Source organism: Strix uralensis, chromosome 5, assembly GCF_047716275.1.
Source record: "Strix uralensis isolate ZFMK-TIS-50842 chromosome 5, bStrUra1, whole genome shotgun sequence".
Taxonomy (NCBI): domain Eukaryota; kingdom Metazoa; phylum Chordata; class Aves; order Strigiformes; family Strigidae; genus Strix; species Strix uralensis.
This window is the reverse complement of record NC_133976.1, coordinates 59,045,276-59,064,400: the sequence shown is the minus strand read 5'-3', so window position 1 is coordinate 59,064,400 and position 19,125 is coordinate 59,045,276. Positions and strand designations below refer to the sequence as shown.

The 19,125-nt window shown below is 50.0% G+C and overlaps 1 protein-coding gene across 2 annotated transcripts; it reads right to left on the bottom strand.

The window, feature by feature from the left end:
• Positions 1-3,531: 3,531 nt before the first annotated feature.
• On the bottom strand, positions 3,532-15,171 carry RAC2 (Rac family small GTPase 2). 2 transcript variants are annotated; one of them, XM_074871239.1, is made up of 7 exons: positions 14,976-15,171; positions 11,913-11,984; positions 10,098-10,215; positions 8,560-8,622; positions 7,775-7,934; positions 6,354-6,488; positions 3,532-5,017 (listed from the first exon to the last, which is right to left on the bottom strand). In XM_074871239.1, the coding sequence occupies exons 1-6, from the start codon at positions 15,008-15,010 to the stop codon at positions 6,358-6,360; spliced, it is 579 nt and encodes a 192-aa protein (XP_074727340.1). In that variant the 5' UTR covers positions 15,011-15,171; the 3' UTR covers positions 3,532-5,017; positions 6,354-6,357. The 2 variants fall into 2 exon arrangements, with proteins under 2 accessions (XP_074727340.1, XP_074727339.1); XM_074871238.1 differs by lacking the exon at positions 3,532-5,017 and adding an exon at positions 5,328-5,592 and having other exon boundaries at positions 14,976-15,170.
• Between the last annotated feature and the right edge of the window lie 3,954 nt (positions 15,172-19,125).

The window sequence follows — 19,125 nt, the reverse complement described above, 5'->3', positions numbered from 1 at the left end:
AAAGCTGATTGCTCAGGTTCTGGTTTAGCAATACAGTAAACCCAGCTTCAGGGCTCCAAAAGCCCTATCTCAAATGCTAAGGCATACAACACAAAGCACTGATTCACTATAAACTCATTTTGCTGCTCAGACAGCTGCAGTGGAGAAACTTTGTCTTTAAGCATTCTAACTTTGTCATGTACCACCTACCATCTCAAAATGTCGTATCACACATTCTGGCTGGTTTGGCAGCTCAACCACTGAACACCAGTGCCTCATCTGGGTTGGATCCACTCTGCTGGCTGCTTTGGCAGCACCTGCATAGGTAGGAATTGATTGAGGAACCTTGGCCTCAGACTGATAGTGTGTTGGCATCTGCTTGGGGTCCGTCCCTGATGTGGATAGCACCTGTTGCAAGAGGCTTGGGATCCCCTAACAGGTGCTGCCAGAATATGCCTATTCCATACATCTGGAGAGCAAGAGAAAGTCAGAGAGGTAGGAAGAGATGGTAAAATTGGTGCTATATAAAAAAAAAAAAAAAAAGAAAAAAAAAAAAAGAAGATATATTTCTGCACTGAATGAGAGGAGGTGGATGCTAAAAGCTAAACCTAGACCTGGTTACAAAACAGAAATAGAAGCTGGGAGGGGCCACAGAGTCCAATAACCTGCAACCCCTCTTGCCACCCTCTCCTCCCATCCACCTTGTTTCCCATGGCCCTGCTCCAGCTCAGGATTCCATCTGCCTCACCTCGGGACTGAGCTCTCTGATGGGGACCAGGCTGGGCTGGCACAGTTGAGGGGTCGGGGTTGGGGGCGGGGGGGTCGGCAGATTTCCTTCTCTGGGACTGCAGAGTTAACTTCTGCATGGACTCATGCCCGCGGGAGACATCTGGGAAGAGCGGGCAGAGCCGCCTGGTACTTACGTGTCGTCGGGATGTACATTTTCCTCTGTTCCACTGGGAGAATCCGTGTCATGTTTTTCCCCTTCCCCTTTCTTAAAAGCAAATGAGCAAAGCGGTCCCAGGAGGGAGCGAGTCCCACCACGCACTACCGGAGACGCAAGTCCTTCTTCCTGGCCCTGCCCATCGCCCCCTCCGTGACCGTGGGAGCGGGGCCCACTGCCGTGCCCGCTGGTGGCCGGCGGGGCTGGCGGCCGGCCGGGGATGCGCCGGCCCTCGCCCTCACGTCGGCGAGTGTCTCCCCCACCGTCCCCTCGCCATCAGCGGGAGAGGGGGCTCGTCTGCCGGGCTCGGGCAGACGGAGTGGAGTGGCGGCTACCGGGACACGGATGCCGACAGCCAATGGGCGCCACGCACGAAAACACCGGCAGGAGAAGGAGAAGAAGAAGGAGGGGATGGACGATAGGGCAGGAGAACGGAGAGGAGCGGGGGGAGAGAGCGGGATGGAGAATAAAAGGGGGAGAAAGAGGTGCAGGAGAGGGGCAGCACAGAGGAGGGGAGGATGGAGGAATGGGGAGTGCGGTGAAAGAAGCTGGGGACAGTGGAGGGGAGCGGGAGAGAAAGAAGAGAGGGATACAGAGAGCAGCTCTGTGGTGGGAGAGAGGCGTGGTGAGGGAGGGGGGACTCGGCTCGGCTCCCCTAGTCGGGGGGAGTTGTGGCAGTGCAAAGCGCCCTGTGAATGCCCATGGGCGCACAGGAGAGGGTCTCCCTGTTCCGAAGATCTTGCAGGCGGGATTGGTGCTGCTCAGAGCTGCAGGGACACGGCAAAGCCTTCTGGCTGGCAAGATGCTGAGAAACCGGGGTGGATGCTGAGCACACAGACCCTTCTCCCTTCTGTTCTGCCCTACGAGCACCTCCAGATGGATGGAGCTGAGGGCAGATGGGCTAACTGGGGGGCTGTCTGTCTCAACTATCTCCCTCCCCTGGCTCCATGCACGATCTCATGTCTTTTACATCCTCTTTGGGAAAAAGGTCCAGTTCAACAGCTCCAAACTCTCCTACCAGATTTCATCTCTGCTGCAAGGAGTGGACCCAGAAGAAATGGGGCAGGGCAAGAAATTAAGCTCCTTTGTGTGAGCAGTTCTCCCAGGAAGGAAATTAGGATTTTCCCATCCCATGCCCTGCTCAAAGTGCTTCCCTGTAGTCCTCAGCCCTTTCCCTGCCCTGCAGCCAACATCAGTGACTCCTTGTGCTGTGTTGTCACCCAGCTGTTGACATTTGGCACTGCTGTTATGATCATTTGAGCTCCTAGGGCCAATTCCAGCCTTAACAGAAGTAGGGAGTATCTCTGCGAGAAGAACATAGCCAGGGTCTAAAACCTGGCCTTCCAAACTTGCTCGAGCAATTTTATGTCCAGCCAGTGCTGCTCAAAGGTGAACAGGTGAAGGCAGTATAGGGCTTCAAAGCTGTCAGGACACCTTAGCCTTGATCTTGGCCACAATGCTGTCTGGAGACACATAGGAGAGATGAGGCTTCACTGGGGGAGGAATGGCACGGGGGCAGCACCCAGTGGCTGTCTTTGTCATGGCAGAGCAGGTATCTGCAGCACCATGCAGGGAGCCCCCAGGCTAGTGTCTTAGAAAACACAGAGCCATGCAACAGCAGAGCTCTACCCAGGCCAGCTACTCCCTGCAGGATTTGTTAGCATAAGCACAGTCATGGGATCACAACTTCCAGGTCTCCAGCTTGCTTCCTCAATGCTCAGAGTCCTGCCCCATTCTCTGCCTCAGCTCCAACAGGGTTGTGCACACTGTTCAAATTGTGTTGGAAGGAGAGCTCAGCCTGTGCACCTCCACAGGAAGGCAGTGTGGAATAATTACTGAAGGTGACTTAGAAATCAAACCTATATTAAAGGCACGGCATTGTTCACACATTAAGGAAAGACATAACATCAAAGAAGCTTCCAGGGTGGAGCACAACTGGTATGTAAGGAATCTATTCCACAGTAGTTCCCTGGATGACACTGCCTGCAAAATAGCATGGAGGGTAGGGTGGTGTGAAGGTTCTATGGCCAGACTCTGTGAATCACGGCAGAGATGGGAACTTCATGGTACTATGGTACTGATAAGCTGCATATTTACCACCCTGGGTCAGTAGTCTGTCATATTTTGACAAAATGCTGTCCTTTGTGCAAACTTTGCTCATTATAATCGTATTATAATACCAAAATACACCTCCATCCCAAAGGCTACCCTCTTCCGAAGTGCGACCACCCCTCACTGAGCTTGCGCCCTGAATTTTTGTTAATCTATACCTTTAAAAGCAAAGCAAGAGAATCTTACACCAATCATACTAAAAGTATGTATGACTAGAATCACTCAAGCTCCACCTTGAAGATAAAAAATTGCATAAAAATGGCCTGAGAAAGGGAGAATGTTGGGGGAAGATATCATCATGAACAAGTCAGGGAAGATACTGCCTCTGACTCCTGGGATCAGTCGACAGGCTGAACCTCTCTTTGTCCCTCCATAGGGATAACTTTGGGTAAGATCCAGACTATCCCGAGTGCTTGCTCGGAAAACTTGGAAATCTCTCTATATAGAGTTGCTTTTTAATTTTGCACGCTGTATTATTTATAATCTCAATATTTGCATGTGCTTTTGCAGACAGTATATTTATTACCAGCAATCCATAAGAACCGGTACTTCTGTTGCTTTAATAAACTGCACTACTCATTAAGCTAGCCACAAAAGTTTCTCATCGGGCGCCACCAGACTCTCTAAATCTGGCTGTGTGAGTTCATGGAGCACGACTAAGCTGAAAGTGCAGTGTGCTGTTAGTGCATCCGTAATCATGATAGTTCAATAAGTTGAACGTGACCAGACCAATAGTGACAAACTGGATATCACTCAGAATCTAAACCTAGCAGCCCCAGCCCCTCTGCCATCTGAGGATAAGCTGGAATGCAAGGGGGTTTATTTTCTGCCAAATTACTTTACCCTTTAACAGAACAGGCAAATACATCAATTTTGTTTCGTTCCCATGGTAAGCCTCTCCTCTCTGCATTGCTGTAAGTACAGGGGACAGGGCAGACTGAGAAGGTAAAAGCCAAGGCTTGAAAACTGGGGAGGAAGTAATAATCCACTGGGAAATCATTGGTTTGGGTAATGTTTAGGATGTTTAAAGAAGGCTAGATCCCAGTCTCAAGGGCTTTGTGTCCCTTGCTCCCACAGGTATATGTCCACACCAGAGATTTCATTTCTGCTCTTCTGGACTTATGTTGACACAATTTACATTACCTTTGGATGAGACTTGGGCAATCCATCTGGCAGCCCATGTGCAATGCAGACATTTGTGGAACTTGGTGCCACAGGATGTCCTCTGGGTTTGCTCTGGACATTATCAGTGGATAACATGTCACATCACTGAACTAACTGCCTTACTCAGATCTGACCATGAATTGAATTTGCAGAAATTTCCCTCACAGCAGGGTACATCAAGGACATCAGTGTGGCAGGTTGTTGCTGACACTACTCATGTGCAGGAAACACATGTTCAGGAAGCAGCCTTTGAAACTCAGAAGTGGTGCTGCATCGGGGAGTGGTAAACCGGCTCAATTCCACAGTGCCCTCCTAGGACTGCAGGATTTTGCAGTACCAGTCATTGCACCCTGAGCCCTTCTCCCTCCCACAAGCAGTGACAATAGCAGCTGCCCTGTAACACTTCTTACTCTCAAGTCTCTGCAATGCATCAGGAAGGCAGGTGCTCACAGCTGCCAGATCCATAGTACCACAGGGACCACTCTCTTCAGCTTAATTTTAGTGACTTGGAGGCAATTTGTCTGGACTGGTGACTCATTCCTTGCTCTTTTTTTTTTTTTTTCCCCTGCCCTCCCCCTTCGTGTTCTCTGTCTGTCTGTGCCTGGCAGCGTGAGTGAGTGATGGTACCAACACAACTGCGTGTGATGTGAGCTTAGGAGAGTTAATGCAGAAATGTTTTGGTGGAAGGGTGTCCCCAGCAACCTGTAGAGGCAGTCCTCACGGAGAGGAGTCTGGGCCAGGGTGTCCTCTCCCAAAGTCTGCATCTCATCCTCTGTGTGTCTTGGAGGGGAGGCAACTTTTCTTTTGAACACATGGAGGCTGATAAGAGAAAGGGCAAAAGCCGAGGTGTAATCACCCCGCTGCCTTTGGCTGGCACACGATATTTGCACTTTACTGAGGAATGAGGGTGGGGCTCAGCTGAGAATTTAGCAACTCGGTGCATGAATCAGGCCTTGTTTCGTCATCCTATAGTGACTGGGGCTCCCCAGCACCAAGCTCAGTGTGGTGCTGCCTGGGTTGTCACTGCCAAAAGAGAGTCACAGCTGGCAGGTGCCTCCACCCTGGCCATCCCATTGCTCACTGCTTCAGGGCTTTGTCCCACTGAGGTGCAACACATCATGGACATGGCAAGAATTTATGGTCTGTTTATTGGGTCTTATTTACTACGTTGTAACCTTGGGGGTCAGTGAGGAAGGGAAGGGGCAGCTGGGGTGGGGTGAGTGTGGGGAAGTTGTGCAAATGGACAAGCCAGTGCTGCAGACCCACAACAGTCTTTCAAGCCAGCAGAAGTAAAAAGCGCAGTGACTGCCACAAGGTACTGAGCTCCAGGGTACTGGAGCCATCGCGCTCTCCTGTGTGCTGGGCAGAGCCTGGCATCAGGACGGGGCCGGGATCTGTAGCCAAAAACACGACAGACTTTGTGAAACCAACTTGGCTATTTTCCTGCTCCCCCTCCCTCTGCCCTGGTGGTGATGGGAGAACAAAGGGGCAGGGTCCCAGCTAGAAAGCTCTCACTCTTCTCTCTCCTCAGGCTCTGGCCAGATTTACCTCTCATCCTAAAGCTTCTCTCCTCCCTCTGCTGCCTTGCGTTGATGGGGAAGGGCAGGTGGGGACAACATGAGGAGTAGAGGAGTCCTGGGGGAGAAGCTGCTGCCTGCCAATGAACAGCAACACAAACCCCTCCTTGAGGTGAGCAGGGCCTGGTCAGAGGAAGGGCCATTGGGCAACTGACATGAATAAGGAACAGCTTTTTTTGTGTGTGTTCTATAGGCAAAGGCTGCAGGTTCACACCTCTCACAGCAGGTCATCCCTAGGGCAGCCTGGATGCAGTTCCCTCTGTGGCAGAAGGTGACAGACAGTTCTTCTCTGTGAGGACAGAGGTGGAAAATCATGGGCCACCCAGCACCAGGAGATGGGGTCAAACCTGCCCATGGGCAAGCAGCAAGGAGAGGGAAGTGGCTCAGGGGTCTGTGTGGTCCATCATACAATGCCCTGTCCTTTCCTCAAGCAGGTCTGTTGTCTCCCTCTCTATCTTTGAGGGTGACCCATCCCACCAGGCACAGCAGGTTGTAGGAACCCAGTGGCCCTGATTATCTGGGTTCAGGAGCAGGAAAGTGCCACTGGTGTCACTCCCAGGGATCCCTTTCAGACTTACTCTCTTAGAGAAGGCTGCATGCACGTTTCTTTGTCCGGGTGGGTTGCGGACAGAGGACTGCTCGGATGGCCTCATCAAACACCGTCTTGAGGCCGCGCTGTGTCAAAGCCGAGCATTCAAGGTATTTCACGGAGTCTGTTGGAAGGAAAGCAGGTGCTGCAATGGGGTGGAAGGGAACTGGCATATACAGTGGGGGTACCCAGGAGTCTGCTGCCAGGGGTGGTCAGAAAAGAAACATGCAGGAGGAATACCACAGATCCCATCAAGCAGAAAGAAATGCCTGTGCCTGTGTCATCAACACATTTCTGGCTCACATCACTTCACAGCCACAACACCCTCCTCCCTCAATGCCCATTTTACAGTGTCCTGAGGCACATACAGACCACCTAAACACCCCCTGAGTCTCGTCTTGAGATGAGGTCTCGAGTCTACTCAGGCTCATTCTCCAGTGTCATTCAGAATGCCTGGCCTCAAGCACCTCTGGTTGCATCTCAAATCACATGGCATCTCCCTTTTAGGACTCTGTACCCCCAAATTCTGAGAGACCTTTTTCTGGAAAGCAAGGCATCTGGCTCTTGCCTGAATTGAATAAACACGGCTCAAGTGATCAAAGCCATTAAGCATTGTCAGGACACACTTCACTCACTCACTCAGGCAGTCTTGACTTCAGGGCAAAGCTTGCCAGCTGTACAAGACCAGGGTTTGCCTATTCTCCATCCCTGTAGGCAGAGCAGAGCCATCGCATGAGGCTGGCTATGTTATCCTGGCCAGACACCCTCTCCTCCAAGGTCCCACTTGAAAACTTCTCCCTCAAGCTGTGTTTCCCACCCTTTCTGCTATCTCTGCATGCTGCATCTGAGAAGAGAGGTTATCTGGAACAGTTATTTGTGCATGTCCTGAAATACAGGAGAGAGCTGATGCCCCTGAGATGAATGGTGGGGTAAGACATGCATACTCAGGGTTGCATGTATAAGCGCCAGTAGTCAGAGGCAGGGACAGGAAGCTGCAGTTGCAACTCTTCCTGAGAGATGTTAGAAAACTCACTCTTCCGCCTCTTTCCGGATGTGGAGTAGAGGCCTCTGCCCACACAGCAGCTGCAGCTTTCACAAAAAATATTGGCCCAGATAGAAATAGCAGAGTAAAAGGGGAGGGGAATGTGCAAGTGTATATTTGTGTGTAGGATGGCAGCCAGAGAGAGGCAGAAAACAGAGGGCTGAGGGGTTGAGGCTTCCTCAAGGAGCAGATCTCCTTCCTGAGTCTCCTGAAGTGCATTTTGTCCCATGATCCTTGATGTGTCTCCCTGTGTCCCTCAGAGATACCACTGTGAGATACCTCCATGAAAGCCTCATTAGGTTGAGGGGAAGCCCTTATCTCTGCCTCTCTCCTTTCAGTAGGTCCAAGATGCTGCCCCAAGCACATACCAATTTCCTTGGCCAGAGCAAGGCCCTGAGGATATGTAATTGGGGATAGCTTCTTCTCCTTCAGCTTCTCAAGGGTGTCCTTGTCATCACGAAGATCCAGCTTTGTGCCCACAAGGATGATGGGAGTGCTAGGGCAGTGATGCCGCACCTCAGGGTACCACTAGCAAAGGAGCAAAATGGCAAAGATGTGAGAAGAAGTCACACATATGGGCATGCACAAGGGAAACAGAGGGACCCCTGAAAAAACGTCAGCAAGACAGCTAATGCCCTGTCCTTCCTTACAGCCCTTCCATCCAGTGTTGGGCACTATAGCCTAGTCCAGGCCAGCTCTTGCTGCTGGGTCCTCAGGCAAAATCCTGGAAGTGATAGGAAGGAAATACTATGCTGTTCTCCTCTCCATCAATCTCTCCCTTCTTCCCTCAGTTCCCATTCAAAGGCTGTGGGTACCTGCTTCTCATACCCTATGGACTGGTCCTGTGTGCCTCTGCTGCAATAGTCTTGGCTGAAAGATGCCATCAGAATATAAGCCTGTGGTGTCACAGCTCAATAGGCCAGCAAGATGAATACTAGCCCTTCAATAGGGCTGGCCACCTTCTTTGAGATGACCCAGAAAAGACATCTGAAGGAGGCTGATATTTCATTCCTTCTGACTGACACAAAAAAGATATTACCTCTCTGAATCTAGATGTGCTATTAGCAGTCTCCACCTGAAGTCAGTCTTTTTGCAAGACCACCATCAATCTCACCCTCCTCAACCCCTGATGGACCAGGATACTTTGTCTCACCTTAGCACGGACATTTTCGTAGGATGCTGGGCTGACAAGGGAGAAGCAGATCAGGAAGACATCCTGTAGGCATACAACCATGGTGCATAGTTAGGATGAGAGCATGGGATTTCATGACAGGAGGCAAGGAGGGAAGAGAAGAGCTGGGTGGGCAGGATCCTCCCTCTGCAGCAGAGGGTCATGTTAGGGAAAGCTGTCTCTCACAACGTAACACAGTCCTGACTGCTGCTAATTGCCTCTAGAGGAGAGAAGGATATTTCCTCCCCGACTCACGGTAACCATAGCCACCATTATCAGAAGAGCCACACGTTTAACTATGAGGATGGGGTTTTTGCGGTACACACTCATCCTCATGGGAAACGGCTTGACAGCATCCTGCTCATTTCTCACAGAACACCAGAGAGCTTTCAGGCCAGAATAATTTTGCCTGCCTGCTGTTGAGACAGAGCTGGGCTCAGTCCAAAAAGTGCACAGGCAGGATGCAAATGAGTTTCGCTTATTCACCTAAACACTTCTCCTGGGCATGGCAGAATTTAGACTTCCATTAAAAACAAAACAAAACTAAATAAAACCAGCTCTTCAGGGTTAAAATTATTTCATCCAATTTCACCTAGCTAAAACAAGGGTGTCAGGCCCAGCCTATCCATTTCCATACTTCTACAACTATCAGAGGCAAAAACCTTGGAGAACAGTTCCCCCACATATCCTTGGGATGTGTCCCAGGGTGGGTGAAAGCATGTTGTTGCTTGCACTGACTGTAGAAGGAGCCTAGGGCAAACAGCTTGTACCAGGTGTCTGACTTTCAAGTGGCTGAATCTAGCTGAAACAAATAGTGCCCTCAATTCCTAGTCCTTTTGGCTGCAATGGCAATCTTCAGACCAAAGCCTGAGGCATCAGAGTCTTTCTGAGCTTGCCAAGAGACTGCTTGGATCAACATCCTCCAGGGAAGGTAATCTTTAAACCCTGAAATTACTCTGTCAACATAGTAAAAAAACTGGTGAATGCAGTATCTGACGCATCCATTTGTTCTGCTAGAGGCTTGGGCTTAGTTGAGGCATCAGCAGATCAAATACATGTGTCCACCTATCAGATCTCTTTTAAAAGGCAGAAGCCAGAATAGTGGGGTTCACAGAAATGTAAGAAGCTCCTGCCTCAGCTCCTAAATTCCCTGAGCCACTTTAATTTTGCAAAAGGAGGGGTTTTTACCAGAGCTGTGTAAGGCATCCGCCCCACACTGAAATCAGTGCCAGCTGGTCTTATAAGTATCTTCAGCTGGGCTCATAAGTAGCATTGAAGATCTCAGTTTTCTTGCTAAGTTATACCAGTAATGAAGTTTAGATAAAGGCTCCAAAATACCCTTAGATGTCTTTTACCTTTAGCTTTTCAAGGCACTTGTATATCAGGTATTCTCAGAAAAGGGCACAGAGAGACAGGAACAGTCCTGTCACTGTTTTATGGCAAATGTTGATTTTTGCAGCAGGGGACAGAGGCATATCTGAGGGAGGAACAAGGGAGGAGGGGCATGGAGTGTGACCCACCGTCTGAGGGTAAGAGAGTGGCCTCAGCCTGTCATAATCCTCTTGTCCAGCAGTATCCCATAACCCCAGATTTACAGGTTTGCTGTCAACCATCACATTGGCGGAATAGTTATCAAACCTGAAATTCAGAGACACAGGCCATGGCTCAAACAGGAGAAGAGACACCTCTTCCAATAGCGTACATGGGATTTACTAGGTGCACCCAGGAACAAAGGGTAGTGATTCCTCTTCTCAGCTCACTTGGGTGATTCTGGTTTCCTGTGAACTTCAACCTTATGGACTTCCCATTCAGCATCAACCTCCTCCCCATCACCCATCTGTGCTGGATAGGTGCCTTGGCTGCAGCTCCACCTTTGTAACCTTGCATGCAGATCCATAAACCCTTCTTTCCCCAGCATCCTTCCTACAACTGTGTCTGCTCTAGCCAAGCTCTTGTCTGTCTTTTGTGCTCTAAAACCCATCTTTCTTCTTAAAAGTGAAGAAGAAGAACCCATGTCTCTGTAGGTCCCCCAGAGCCCTGCATTCCTCAACACCTGTGCTGGAACTGAGGCCAATATGTCAAGGTGTGTCCCCTTACTCTTTGACAACCCAGCATGAAATATTTGAGAACAGCTGTCAGGATTGCATGCTTGGGAGTAAAGACTTAATGGAAAAAAGGATATTAAATCAATAGAGATGTTCTCCCCCTCATCCTAGAGAATTTTATTTCTAGGATGAGGGGGAGAATTTATGTTCCTTTTGGTACATTTTTTTTTCAAGCTAAGGTGAGGGAAATCAGTGATAGGAAGGAACCAACACAAAGACCTTGTGAATGTGTTCACAGCATATGCCACCATTGTAAGATAAGTCATGCAGTTCAGTAGCACAAAATGGCATCCCTTTCACGTTTCCAGACACAGGCCTCAGACAGGAGGAGAAATGGTGTGTGACACACAAAATGCATAGCCACTTCATGGCTACACACTAGGAAGAGGTGGTGCCCTTCCACAAACCAGCATCTGAGAAAAGATGGGTTCTTGCTGGCACAGCCATTATTTGCAATGTCTGTTGCACATTGGTCCTGAGAAAAAAGTGAGTCTCTGAGGTTTTCCTGCACCCATCCTTCCCAACGAATCCGAACCTCAGCTGGCAGTCTGACACACTGTGCCTAGCTCCTTTTCTCACCTCAGGGACAGTATAATCCCAGTGGTGTGGTATGAGTACATGTGGTGTGCATCCCCAAGCATATCTCCGTGCACTGTGGGGAGACAAATGCATTGACCGCTCAAACTAAAGCAACCCTAAGCTTGCTCCTTATTCCAACAGCTTGCAGGTCTGTCCCAGCCTCATGCATACGTCTGCTGGATTGCATAGTGCTTCTACTCCGGCATTGAGCTGAATTCTGCACTCTTACCATCAGGGTTATCAGTGCCTGCTCCAGTGACAGTGGGTGCCTTGGGCAAGGAGGAAAGTGGGGACCCCTGTCCATCCAACTGCCTTCTCTTGGATCTGGCCCAGTTTTTCTAGTCTGGTTGTTTTGCCTATCAGGACCTCATCTGCTACTTGTAAACTTAGCTGGCAGATAGAACCGCGAGTTGGTTTGTGTCTCCCAAATATCTCATTTATACAAGGGTTTTATAAGGCCACTTGCGGTTCTGGTGAAAAGTGACAGATCTGAAGCATAGAGGCACCTTCGCTGGTTTGGCAGCCCTTCCTCTGCTGGCATGGAGATTGCGACCCTGCCTTCAGAGTGCAGAATGAGGGGTTTCTGCACCACTTTGCATCCTGCTTTCCATGCCTCCCACCCACCCCAGGACCTGTTTATGCATTACTCACACAGTGGGGATGTATTCTCCTGGGAAGGCATTGGTGGTGTAGCTGATAAGGAGACAGGTTTTCCCCACGGCTCTGGAAGAGAAAGAAAAAATAGCACAAAGTCATAGTACTGCAGGCAGTCTTGCTAGGGTGAGATGGAGATGGGGCAATCCTTCCACACCTCTAAGCTAGCCCTTTCAGGAGACCCCTGGAAGCAGAAACACATTCACAGAACCAGACAGCGCATAACCATAGGTTAGACAACTGGCAGGAAGAAAGACAGGATGTCACCCAGAAATGTTTGTTGTCTTTGAGCATGAAGGCTTGTTTTTATGGTCTGGTACAGAGATCACTCAGCTAAAATGCATCCACTCTGAGATGGAGACGAGAGCCCATTTTACAGCACGTGCACAGTGCTGTATGCTCACAGCCAGGGTGGACTGATTTGGTGCGGGAGTGCCATGACAAAGCTGCCCAGCCAGCTACAGACCCTGAACACAGGCACTCCTGCCTGCTTCTACAGCTGCTGTGGGTAGGGCCTGATGGCACCTCTTCTTGACTTAGCCACAACACCTTTCAGTCTTACCGGTCTGTGGTAAGCTGCAGCATCACCCACAGAGAGAGCTGTAAGCATCCAGCAAGGTGCCTCTCCCTGTGGCTGCTGGAGGCTGCTGGTGGTGTTTCTGAGCTAGAAGCTGGTGCTTTGTCTCTCCTCAGCTTCCCCCACACCCACGCTGCAGCAGGGTGGAGTGCAAATAAGCCAACACAGGAGCACAGCCCAGACTGAGTGAGGGCATTGGTGTGAGGGAGGTAAGAAAGGGGGCAGTAAGGCCATCAAGGGGAGGAGAAGGTGAAGCCTGTGGTGAGGGAAAGAAGTGGAAAGAAACTGGAAGAAAATACAGTAGCCATAACAGGTGTGGGAAGAAGAATCCTTCTCCTGCTGGACTGTTATTGCTGAGGTCTGTGTGGCTTGGGAAAGTCTGGCCACGTTTCAGTTACAGCATGTGTAATAATGGAGATGATGAGAGCAACCTGCCTCCTCAGCCTGCAAGCACAGCCACAGGGTGAGGAAGATGTCTTTTCTAGGGGAAATACTGGAGTCCCATTGCTGGGGAACTCCAACCATCTCAGCTGTACCTGCTAAGCGCCCTGATGCATCACTGTATACCTGCCTTTTTGTGTGCCCTTGACAAGCAGAGCTGGCATCTTCACCCTGATCACGAGGCACCTGCCTTGGTCACTGCACTGTGGGGCAGCCGAGGAGGAAACTGAGCTCTTCTGCATGCTCTGACACTGGTTTCTTCCTTCTGCCACCTCCCTTTCTTAGATCCTCCTCTCAGTCCCTTCTCTTTTCCCAGCTCCTTTGTTTCCCTCTTATCATAGAGATAGGGAGGGTCATGGAGGCTTCCTGAAGCTCTACCGATAATGGCTATGGGGATCTATGGGACTGTGGGTGTGTCAGTCATGGAAGTGGGGATAGTTTTGAATTAGTGTGGTTGAATAGAGAGGAGCACAAAGGGTCGGCAAAAGAGTGAAAGTTACAACAAAGTTATTGAGAGAAGAGGTGAGGTTAGTGGCACTTGCAGGTTCCTGGGACTGAACTCAGGGAGTGTTAAGAGGTCAGTGATGTGTGATAGAGGAGGCTGTGGGGCCAGAAGAGCTATGGGGAAACATGAGGGGCTTAGCTGAGTGACAGCAAAAGGTCCTGTGGTCAGTAAGGTTGCACAAGCGAGGGTGACATGGCTGGTGTGGCTGGGAGGGAGGTGAAGGGTGGTGAACTAAGAGCTCAGAGCGATGGGAAGACTATTGGAGCGCTGTGTTGCAAGATGGTGAGAGAGGCCATGCAGCGTACAGAGAAGGAAAATAACGGCACAGAAGACATTTAAGAGGAGTTGTGGTCAGAGGGGTTGAGAGCAGGATGTGTTGTGGGGTTAGCCATGATATAAGGGGAATGCTGCCTTGAGGGATGGCTACAGAGTTGGTGCAATGTGTGAGGGGGAAACTGGGGGATTAACAGGGCAACAGAAAAATGCCCAGTGGAGTTGTTCATCCAACTCTAGCTTGCAGCCTTCAGGGGACTTTTCTTAGAGGTAGAGGTGTTTATGTGGGGCTCTGTCTTTCTTTGTGTTTCTCCCTGTCCCCTTGCCCCATCCCCTGAGAATGTCTAACATGTACTGTTACGTGTGCAGATGTCTTCTTCCCCAGGCAAGTTTTGAAGGAGGAAGTGACTGAGAAGCAGGGCTGCTGCATATGTCTCTTCATCTGCTACCTGATAGCTGCCCCAGATAACAGTCTCCTAGCTGGGAAATGAATTAACCTACTCCAAGCTAAATGTGGACTCTCCTCCCCTCCCTCCCTTGCATCTACTCATCCCACAGGGCAAGAAGAGGCCCTGTCCACCCCACCCCTCCCACCTCCAGCAGTAGTGACTGCTTCACTTATTGGTGGCTTAGATCAGACCATTTCCAGAGAATGGGGGACATGGGCAGTGCCGCCATCATGCTGTGGAGGCATGGTTGTGTTACCTCCCACTCCCAAAGTGGCATATACTTGTGCCTATCTCAGTGGAAAGAGCTCCTTCTCCTTGTGTCCAGAGAAACCCCTTGCCAAAGACTCTCTCCCGCACCCCGATACGGAGATGATGTACTGAGAAAAGCTGAACACAGAGATACTGGCAGACATCTCATCAGGACCATAGTGCTGTGCCCTCTCCCAGTCAGTCCCAGCAAGCAGATGGCTTTCAAGGAGCCATTCACCTGCAGAAGAGTGCTTGTGCCTCTCAGGTTTTAAATCTGACTCTGCCTACAGGTTGAATCTGGCAGCAACACAACCACCTCCTGTGTGTGGACAGACCTGCTCCACTTTTCAAGCCCCTTTTGCAGATGCCCTTCAAAATGCCCTCTTCCACACCCTTCCCAGAAGAAGGTCCCTTGCCCTGGGGAGGGAAGAGTGAGTGAGAGAGGGAACGCAGTCTGCAGGAGGTCAGAAGCAAAGCTGGGGAAGTTTCACCAAGCAGCCTTCTTTCTTGCCCCTTGTCACTGCCCCTCCCTCCCCATATCCGCAGCAAACCAGCAGGGTACCTACCCGTCTCCCACCACGACACACTTGATGGCTTGCATGTCTCTGGACCCGTGGTGGAGGACAGCGCCCAGGGCAAAGGAAAGTCAGGCCAAGGCAAACAGCAGGGAGAGACAAGCAAATTTGGGTATCAACCCTTGTGCTGCAGTGAGCAGCAGGTTGCAGGGAGGGAGGAAGTGGAAGAGGGAACTTTACTATCACCCTCAGGTCCCTCCTCCACTCCCATCTCAGCAGCAGCTCTGCGGTTGAGGCCGTTAGCTGAAGGCGGGGCCTACATGACTTCATGGTTGGGATGATGACTGCTGTAATTTTTTTTTTCTCCCTGCGTGTCTCACCCACTCCCTTCCCACCCCATCCCAGCGAATGGCTGGGGGCATCCAACTGCTTTTACAGGCGAGGTGAACAAGGGTTAGAAGTGGGGTGAGAAAGTGGATTTCTTCCTCCCTACTTTATCATCCAAACTTGGGAGGAGGTTTAAGCAGGGAAGGGAATCTGAAATGGGAGTAGTGGGGTGATGTGGGGCAATGAATATGAAACATCACAAGGAACAGTGTTTTCTGTGAAGGCTGAACAAGTAAGTTAAGCAGCCTCTAGGAAGCAACAGCCACTCCGTGGCTGCTCTATCCCTTCTCTCCTGTGGTGATAAGGTCCTGCGCCACTTCCCCACCTGCCCAGATTACTAATACGAAGAAGTATTTTGTGAACCTGTGTGTTGACCATGAAGTGAAGCAAATGCATCAAGGAATGCAATGAACTGTTTTGTCTCCCATGCCAGTACAATGAGAGCCAAGACTGGTGGGTGAGAGGAGCCCCTGCAAACCAGCTTCTCCCTATCAACCCTCTCCCTTACTTTTGTGCAAAAGCAGCCAGTGGGAGATGCTGCCAGACATCTTCCATCTTGTCACAGAACCATAGAATCATAGAATAGTTTGAATTGGAAGGAACCCTTAAAGGTCATGAAGTCCAACCCCCCTGCAATGATCAGGAACATCTGCAACTAGATCAGGTTGCTCAGAGCCCTGTCCAACCTGACCTTGAATGTTTCCATGGGTAGGGCATCTACCACCTCTCTGGGCAACATGACCCAGGGTTTCACCAACCTCATTGTAAAAAATTGCTTCCTTATATCTAGTCTTCTAGTTTAAAACCATAACCCACATCCTATTGCTACAGACCCTACTAAAAAGTCTGTCCTTATTTTTCTTATAAGTCCCCTTTATGTATGGAAAGGTCCCAGTAAGGCTTCCCCGCATCCTTCTCCAGGCTAAACAACCCCAACTCTCTCAGCCTATCCTCATTGTACTCAGAAGATAGATAAAAGAATTTTAGAGCTAAGCAGCAAGGAGAAGAAGGAAGCAATCACCCTAAGAAAGAAGAGACAAGGAGCAGAAAGATCCCAGGATGCTCTATTCCTTCCTTTCCCTTCTCAAAATGAGGGTTTGCCTCCTCTTCCTTCCCTCTCCTTCCATGTAACACTAAGCCTGGAAAAGGGTGTATGTGTGCACATCTGTGTGCTCCAGTCTGAACTGATGAGTGGATGTGCAGGAGATGCATTTTATAGAAAAAGGGGTGTGGTGACACAGAATTAATGAGAATTTCCAGCCTTTGTCAGGAGGTCAGTTAGACCAAGAACAGTGGGTTTTCAGCTGGGATGTTCCTGAAGGAAGGAACTCTGATGGAAATTGTTTCTCCAAAGGTTGGTGACCTTTGTGCTGCTGCAGCCATAGGAGTCTGTTGCAACTGACCTGCTCAGGAGGAGAGCTCTCCCATCCATCACTCAGAACTGGCTGCAACCCAGAAACCTTCAACTGTGGAACATTTTCAAGTCTTGCAGCTATTTCAGAAGCACAAAGTGACCATCTGTACTAGGTGTTCCCTCTGTGGGTGGTAGGGAAGGGGGAGGAAGGAAACCCACTGACTCCTCTGCAAGTGAGAGCAGGAACAGGCCATAGGAATACAGGTCAGAGAAGAACAGAAGGGAGAGTGACAAAGGCTGTTACAGGGAGAGAAGCAGCAGGAAATGGGAAGGGCAGGCAGGCGCAGAATATAGGGACTCAGTCAGAAGAGAAGGCAGGTATATCTGGCCCTAGAGAATATGACCGGTGGGTGGAGAAAAACTATTACAGCTCCCTGGACAATTGGACACATTGAGAGCTCTGTGGGAGGCATTTGGGTGACAAGTGAGGGCCCAGGGAGCTGGAGCTGGTAGAGTTCCTAGGGATTCAGGGAGCTCTAGGTTGGGCATGCAACCTGGGACAGGCAATCAGGAAACTAACTCCTTTCTGGGCATTGTTGAAACCGCATTTGGAATCAGCTTCTCCAAAGGAAAAGTTCCATTGTCACCAGATCTTTTCTCTGAAGGTTTCCAATAACCCTTATGTGCCTGGGGAGTATCAGGATGGGGAGAACAGAGAGTGAACACCCTGGGGTAGGAAGGATGGGAACTGAGGGGAAAAGAGCTGGGGAGAGCTGGAGAATATATTGAGTCTTACCTGGGACAGAGTAACAGTCATGTGAGGATACTGGGGCTAGGAATGGGATTCAGGCTAAAGGAGACTGGATGGAAAACTGACCAGTGGCACAGTAGAACCTAGTGGCAGGGATGGACAAGGACCATTGACCTGCTGAATGTCAGTGTGTGCTTTTGTCCTTGTAGTCTGGCATATGGGCTTGTGGGACTGGCAGCATGAAAGGGACTGGGGAAGAAGAAGACAAGTTAAAATTGGTCGGAGTGGAGGAACTGTTGTTGAGACTCGATGTCCAGGTGAGCCCCATGTCAAAGACACTGTAGTACTGTATGGCCAACAATGAGCTGTGGAAGTCCTGGCAAGAAGGTATATTTCCAGCCCACTTCTGGGCAAATTACTTTTTGGAGGGTAATTGCCTGCTACTGCTATGGATAGTCAGTTCTCATCCAAGTCAGAGGTCTGTGCTGTGAATCTATGAACATCTCTTCTCCACTAGTGCCTCTGTAGAGGTATGATAGGGATCTCCATAAAGGCTTTTAGGGTGTTTCTTTCCATCATATTTAAATTAATAAAAATGGGATATTACATTAAAATAACACATATTGTAATCACTCTGAGAACAACTGGCACCTGCTACATTAAAACCTCTTGGTTATACTTGCTGCAGGCAAGGAAGGAAACCGCAGGAAATGGGCCCATAACCCCTAACTGAGCACATACAGATCTGTTGCTGCTTTGATGTCCTCTCACACCACCAAGAGGTGCTCTTGACATAAGTTTCCTTCTGCATGTGCAGTGGGACTGAGGGAAGGCAGGAACCCATCTGGGGTTTCTTGTTCCCTTTTCTGAGTTTAAAAAAGATGTTAATGGGAAAGAATTGCTCAGTGAGGAGTTTTGCTCTGAGAGACTGCTGGGGGTCACCTCCGAGTGACCCATCCATGCTGGGTTTGCACGGTACCCATGTGGGATGGCAGGGAAGGGAGGAAATGCATGATACCTTTTTTCCCCTCACAAGGATCCAAAGCAGTGAAGACTGCTCCATCTCTCTCCTTCTTTCTGTAGGTTTCTGCTCCCTCGGAGAGGATGGGAAAAGGGTCAGGGGGCTCTTCCAGAAATGGTGTTTGCATTTCACAGCCCTGCATAGGAGGGCAGGAGCTGAGCAGGAGGCTTGTCCTTCAGCACAGAGTAACAGGAGGAATCCTTTCCTGGGGGGAACAGGAGGCCCATTTCTTTGCACACACAGGGCATGGCCACAGCAGGTATTCTCATTACCCTGGGCCCTGATAGGATCTATTTTCTGTGAGCTATTGCTCAGGCAATCCTGAGTGGCCCTGAGACCTTTTCTGTGTGTGCTGGGCCTCCACCAGAGAAGAGAGTAATCTGCATCATTCTGGCTGGGCTGCAAACTGTCTCTGCTTGCTATATTCCCCTTTTGCGTCTTCCCACTTCCCCATTCACACAGTTTTGCACCACCTGCCTCCTGCTTTTAGTTCTTGCTTTGCTGCTTCTCTTCTCCAAAACTCCCACCTCTCCCTGTTGCTGCCCCCCTCTCCCCTCACTACTGAGTTTTCCCACTGACTGCTACACTTGTTTGAAAAGCCTGCCCTGAATTCAAAGCTCAGATCATAACTGAAGTGCGGCAATGTACCTCAGTCCATGATGTTCTGCAGTCCCTGTTAGTGAGGTTG